The following is a 7,065-nucleotide window of genomic DNA, read 5'->3' as shown; positions in this document are numbered from 1 at the left end:
TGATGAGTAGGGTATTGATACGTTCATTTATTCCATTCGTTGCGGCCGATTCAAATTTATCCAGATCGCGTATTTGAGTAGACATTTGCACAAATAGCCTTATTGTGAGATCACTCTTTAAGTTTCGTGTACCATAAGGTCAGTCGGTTAAATTTGTCTCCATACATAATTCATCCAGTTAACTTTAAAGTTGTAAATTTTAATTTACTCCAATAGGCTAACGAAGTAGAGAAATCAAAGAGTGGCCTCAAAAAGGCCATATTGTGTCACTAATTTGAATCTTGACATCCGTAATTCCAATCATACTGGACTTGCGTTGAACTCATGGTCGTTTGGTAGAAGGTATAGTGATATCCGAAGACTAATTTTTATACATGTTTGGTAGAAGGTATAAATTTATTTTGGGATAAATTTATACCTTCATGCTAGCATGGTACAAAAATCTTTCGGGATATCCATCATATACCTTCTTATCCCATTTATCTTTGGGATTATTTTATACCATCTAAAAAATGGTATAAAATAATCCCAATAGATGGGATAAATTAGTCCCGGAATTATAATCCCGGGATAATTTCGACTATCTACCAAACGACCCCTATGGTATTACCTGGACCGCATTCGCCCAGAAGGGTCATTACACTTCTGTCCCCTTTTGTGCTGGTCTTTAGTTTTTGTTCCTCAAAGCAAATAAACTTTTTCGAGAGCCATAAGTTTATATTTTTGCATCATAATATCTGCAAGTTATGTCCTGCACCTTTAAGAACTTATGTCCTGCAAGGCATAAATTCGATTGCTACGGATAAAAATTGAAGACCAGCCCATTTGAAGGACAAAAATTAAAGACCAGCTCATCTGAAGGTCAAACCATGCAACTTTTTCCCCAGAATTCACTAAGAGCCCGATCAAATAGTTTACATCTGGGCTGCAAGAAGGATCTATGGGCCACAGCGAGCGGTTTACATTGTGGATCAAGCCCACGACCCGTCGGGGTTATGAGAAGCCCATTGACAGTCATGAAGATGATCCATAGAACAGTCTACTCTGTTATTACAGTACTCCTTCCGCTTTATTTTATGTGTTTTAATTTGATTAGATGTGAAATTTTTAAAATATAAATAAGATTTAGAATCTTGTGGTTTAAATAAGAAGGAAAGCTTGACCTATTAAACCCGTCGAAATTTTGACGAGTTGTGTCATAGGTTGATTTTGGGCATATAACCCAAATTAAAGTAAAAGTAGTGCAAGCTAGCCACTTTTTGAATTTGTAATCGAAAAATAACCACTATTGGAATATATACTTGAAAAATAGTCAATATTTTATTTGTTGGAGAAAAATATCCCACAAGTTTAAAAAGTGGTACGGTAGAGACCCGCTTCCTTATCTTCTTCGCTATTTTTTTTTTTTTAAATCTAACTGCAGGATGCTATCTTAGAGTTTCACTTGTTAGTTTGAATTTTAGGATATTGTCGTGGAGTTTCAACTTTTACAAGAACTTTAAGATATTGTCATGGAATTCAGTTTTTGCAACTAAAAAATCCAGCTCAGCACCTAAAGTTCATACATACAACTCTAAGTTCAAGCTGTAATTATATTCTTTTACTAAGTTTGTAATATTAGAGAAATAATGTTCTTTCAAATACCATAAGCAAAATAATTTCAAAGAATTATTTTGTTAATATACCAAGAGTAAAATAATAATAAAAGATTATTTCACTTATTATAGCTCGTCATAAAATATATAAGGGTAGACCTGAGAGGCGGTGGTTTATCCAGCGGCGTATGTCAGTAGTTTGAGTCCGCTTATATCCAACTCGTGAACTTTGCCGATACAAAGCTTTATGATAGCACCCAATTTTTTCTGATTCGGCGGTTTGAGTTATGATTTATCATTCATGAACGTTGATAAGATTAGTAAAATAGGTACATCTTGAGTAATATGCACTAATCAACTTTATAGAAAGGGAGGGATTTTTGTATGTCCTCGTATTTGTGAATGCATTAGAGCCCGTTTGGATGTGCTTATGGCTATCTTATGATTTTTGACTTATTTTTGTCATTTTAGCTTAAATATAAATGCTTAAAAACATTTTTTATTTTTATTTTATCCAAATACTACAAAAGTGTTTAAAAAAACCTGAAATAAGCCAATCCAAACAGACTTTTAATCAACTCTCAAATAATGCTACGTATTTATAAAAGTTTTGTCCGAGGAAAAATGAATGCCAAATTAGATAGGACAATGAATCAAGCAATTCAACTTGGACCAGGTGGAAACTCCATCTAGTGCCGCCAAAATGCATGGTTCAAATTCCACAATAAGCTTTATCACTATCTTTTTTTGGTATTCCTCATTATTCACGAACTCACTAATTACAAGAAAACAAAAAGGAAAGTATGCAACTGTTGAAACAAGGGAGAAATACTAAGTAAGCTCATAATTAGTGACAATAATTGAATGCTTTGGTCTGAATTATGTTTGTTAATTTGTCGGGAGATATGATTGCCAAAATTTTCAAAATAATACTCCATAATGGAGTATTAATGCATATAGACTGATACTCCATCCGTTTCAATTTATATAACTCATTCGACTGTATCTGTAAAAGAGGGAAGACTTTTGAAACTTGTGGTTCAAAATAAGTTTTGAATATTTGTGTGACTGTAAATCATTTCATAAAGTGAATTTTGTTTCCAAATTAGGAAAGAGGTCATTCATTTTGGCACAGACTAAAAAGGAAATAGGTTCACATAAATTGAAACAGCGGGAGATATCTTTATTTTTTGGGGAAAGGGTAAAAAAATGTCCCTCTACTTTGGAAAAAGGGTTAAAAACATCCTCCGTTGCAAATTTGGATAAAAAATACCCCTTCCGTTATTAAAGTTTTCCAATATACCCCTATCTGAACGGAAATTCTCAAATCCCCCAAAATAACCCGATTTCATTTTTAAACTCGACCCAACTACATAAAAAATCCATATGAGACCAACTTATTCCCGAGTCCTACATCTGAAGCTACTAGGCACAAAAGCGGGTAACCTATATGAGTTTTTATTTAGTTGGGTCAGATTTAAATAGAGCGAGTTTAAAAATAAAATCGGGTTATTTTAGGGATTTCCGTTGAGATAGGAGTATATTTAAAAATTTTAATGACGGAAGAAATATTTTTTATCCAAATTTATAATGGAGAATATTTTTAGCCTTTTTTCTAAAGTAGAGGGGCATTTTTAACCCCTTTCCCTTAATTAAAACGCTCCCTTCTCTAAATTCTTGACTCGAGATATCTTTTTATCCGAATCTTTTCAAGATGGCAAGTGATAATTAAATTAAATGACAATAATTGAATGCTTTAGTCTGAATTATATATCTTACTTTGTCGCTATATATCATTGCCATGATCTCAATATAATATATACTCCTGGTCAATTAATTATTCTTAGATATTTCTATGGGCCTAGCCGCTCCTCTCATTCCTACTGAAACCATGTCCTCCAATAACTAGCGAACAGCCCACTGCTTCCCCTACCACTCTCCATTCCCTACTCCCCCGCCTCCTTTTATTAGTCTTTCTTCTTTAATTACATTAGTATTAGTATTATTCCAATCTTTAAACTTCACATTCTTGCATCTACCTATCACATAAAAACTATTTCTCTTTAACCTTTTTCTACTCTATGGAAGACCCTATAAACCAATCAAAACAAGAAACAGACCATTTAATGGATGGTCCAAGAAACATCATATTCGGGAAGTACGAGATGGGAAGGTTATTAGGCCAAGGAACATTTGCTAAGGTTTTTTATGGCCGCCATATCATAACCTCAGATAGTGTAGCTATCAAAGTAATCAACAAAGACCATGTTAAAAGAGAAGGTATGATGGAACAAATCATACGAGAAATTTCCATCATGCGTTTAGTTCGACATCCCAACATTGTTGAACTCAAAGAAGTCATGGCAACAAAGCAAAAAATCTTTGTTGTTATGGAATATGTTAAAGGGGGTGAGCTTTTTGCTAAGGTTGCTAATGGAAAGCTTAAAGAAGATGTTGCAAGAAAATATTTTCAACAATTGATTAGTGCTGTGGATTTTTGTCATAGCCGTGGTGTATATCACAGGGATTTGAAACCTGAAAATTTGCTTCTTGATGAAAATGAGAATTTGAAGGTTTCTGATTTTGGTTTGTCAGCTTTGTCTGAGCAATTAAGGACTGATGGTTTGCTTCATACACAGTGTGGAACACCAGCTTATGTTGCACCTGAAGTGTTAAGGAAAAAAGGGTATGATGGTGCTAAATCTGATATTTGGTCTTGTGGGGTTATTTTATATGTTCTTTTAGCTGGTTTTTTACCATTTAAACACGAGAATTTAATGAAGATGTATAGGAAAGTTTTTAAAGGTGAGTATGAATTTCCTCCTTGGTTTTCCCCTGAAGCCAAGAAGTTAATTTCAAAGCTTTTAGTAGCTGATCCTGAAAAAAGAATAACAATATCTGCTATAACAAGGGTCCCTTGGTTTATAAAAGAATTTAGCATATCAAATTCTTTCTCTTCAATTGAAGAAAATGGTAAACAGAAACAGGAGGGAATAGAACCAAACTTGGCTAGATCAAAGACAGTTCCACCTTTTTACAATGCATTTGAATTCATATCAGCAATGTCTTCAGGGTTCGATTTATCGAGTCTTTTTATAGAAGGAAAGAGAAAATCTGGCTCAATGTTCACATCTAAATGTTCTGCATCCATGATCATGTCAAAGCTGGAATCTTTAGCCAAGAAGGTGAATTTTCAGATTGTATCTTCTAAGGAATTCAAGGTGAAGATGCAAGGAATATCCGAAGGGCGAAAAGGGAAATTATCTGTGATGGCTGAAGTGTTTGAAGTAGCACCAGAAGTGGCTGTAGTTGAGTTCTCCAAATCTGCTGGAGATACCTTAGAGTATAGGAAATTTTATGAGGAAGATGTAAGGCCTTCCCTTAAAGATATTGTTTGGACATGGCAAGGTGAGAATAACGGCCAAGAGTAAACTGCAATGCTAGCTGTTACATGTAAATTATAGGTTCTTGTTGGAGTTATATGGACCAAATACAAACCATAACTATAGCAATTTACTTTATCCCAGTTCTAGCCAATTTTGTTTAATACACTAATTATGTTGAATTGCATTTTCTTTGATCAGTGATTGTAAGTACTTTGTATTAAGTTATGTTGGTAATTAATCGAACTGGAGTATATAGAAACTACTTCAGTCGGCCCAGAGGTGAATTCAAAATATAAAATTAATTAGTGGATTTAGAATAAGTATGATTGGTAATTAATCGAACTGGAGTATATAGAAACTACTTCAGTCGGCCCAGAGGTGAATTCAAAATATAAAATTAATTAGTGGATTTAGAATAAGATGTTATTAGTATATGATATGCTAATTTTATTTCAAATGTAAAAAGTTTATAGCCAAAAATAAATAAAAAAATTCTAACTGATATTTTTTTTTTTTTTTTTTTTAGCTTTTCAGATATAAATCAACAGAGGAGGGCCAATTTTAATTTTATGGCTTATTTTAACAAAATGTAACTGAGTTTTAATTTAAATGCCATCGTATTTTAAACACTAAAAAACAACAAATTTATAAGCAACTTATACTAAACGGGCTCTAAGTATGATTTTAATGTATGATATGTATATATTATGTTCTACTTTTATTTCATATGCATACAAAGTTCTAGCTGAAAACAAAGTTTAGTTGAACCTACTCTGTACTAAGTTATATGGGTATTTTAATCTAACTGGAGTATATGGAAACACCTTCAGTCAGCGCAGAGAAGAATTCAAAATCTGAAATTAGTGGATTCAGAATAAGTATGATGTTATTAGTATATAATATGTATATGGTCTGATTTTATTTCATAGAAAAAAAAATATCAAAGTTCTCTACTTCTTTTCATCATTTCTATTTTTCTGAAAAACATGCATATTTATTTCATTTAAGTTTCATTTTCTTAATGCGGGCTAATAAGAATTCCTATTCCACTTAAACACTTTTTCATTAGTTGACATCATGGACCTATCTTTCTAATCGACTAATTAAATCCATTTTCCTTTTTTTTTTAAATTGCTAACTCATTTTAATTGTAAATGTGCAGGAAAGAAATGGAGTTTTGAAACAGAGTAATAGATCGATATGAGCCAACCGTTTTCATGCTATTATTTCTTAAAATTTATGGGTTGTTGAATAAATTGTCTAAATGGAATTCAAATTACTTCAAGTACTAGTAATGCGTGATGGATTTTGGCCTATTTCATATGTACACAATGTTCTAGCCGAAAACATCAAAGTTTAGTTGAACCTACTCCGCCCCCTAGTTGACATCCTTATTTTCTAATGATCCATTTTCCTTTTTTTTTTTTTTTTTTTAATTGCTTATCAATATGTGCATGAAACAGTATTTAGTGAATTTCTTATAAACAATACAGCAACAACAACAACAAACCTAATATTGTCCGACAAGTGGGGTCTGAGAAGAGTGGGGTGTACGCAGACCTTATCCCTGTCTTTGTGGGATAGAAATGTTATTTCCAATCTCAATATAAATATAGTATTTGAACAAAAGTTATTGAATTTGATCGAACCCACATCCGGGCTTCTCCCCTGTGCACGAATGAGATATGTTTCTATATGCCAGAGAAGGTCTGCCCATGGTTTGAAAGTAGGGAAAAGTATTTTGATAAAGAAAATTTATGTGGGGTTTTTGTAATCTTGATTTTACATGATGGAACCATGGGCCGCAGGTAGCTGATACTGCTGGTTTGTTTTTGGGTAATGGCTGTTATTTCACCAGAATGTGGTCCACTGTGCGTCAATGTCACTTGAGCTGCACTGCACGCTTGTGAAGTCCTTGATCGCGTGAGCTTGCTCAAAAGTACCAAGTCTAACAGAAGTACTATGTTTTATGTAATTTATTATATTGAATGTTCAATAAGCTATTCATGTTTTAAAAAAAAAAAAAAAAAAAAACTAGATTTTTGCCAAAAGGAAAAGTAAAATTCTCGTGCTCCAGGTGGTAG

At 33.1% G+C, this 7,065-nt stretch overlaps 1 protein-coding gene across 1 annotated transcript; it reads left to right on the top strand.

Annotated features, from left to right (window-relative positions):
- Nucleotides 1-3,448: 3,448 nt before the first annotated feature.
- On the top strand, nucleotides 3,449-5,142 carry LOC132052264 (CBL-interacting serine/threonine-protein kinase 25-like). Its single transcript, XM_059443727.1, has one exon. The coding sequence runs from the start codon at nucleotides 3,677-3,679 to the stop codon at nucleotides 5,024-5,026; it is 1,350 nt and encodes a 449-aa protein (XP_059299710.1). The 5' UTR covers nucleotides 3,449-3,676; the 3' UTR covers nucleotides 5,027-5,142.
- The last annotated feature ends 1,923 nt before the right edge of the window (nucleotides 5,143-7,065 follow it).

The sequence above is a fragment of the Lycium ferocissimum genome, chromosome 4 (genome assembly GCF_029784015.1).
Source record: "Lycium ferocissimum isolate CSIRO_LF1 chromosome 4, AGI_CSIRO_Lferr_CH_V1, whole genome shotgun sequence".
NCBI classification, from domain to species: Eukaryota; Viridiplantae; Streptophyta; class Magnoliopsida; order Solanales; family Solanaceae; genus Lycium; species Lycium ferocissimum.
The sequence above is the reverse complement of the archived record's forward strand: the minus strand, read 5'-3'. Positions and strand labels throughout refer to the sequence as shown.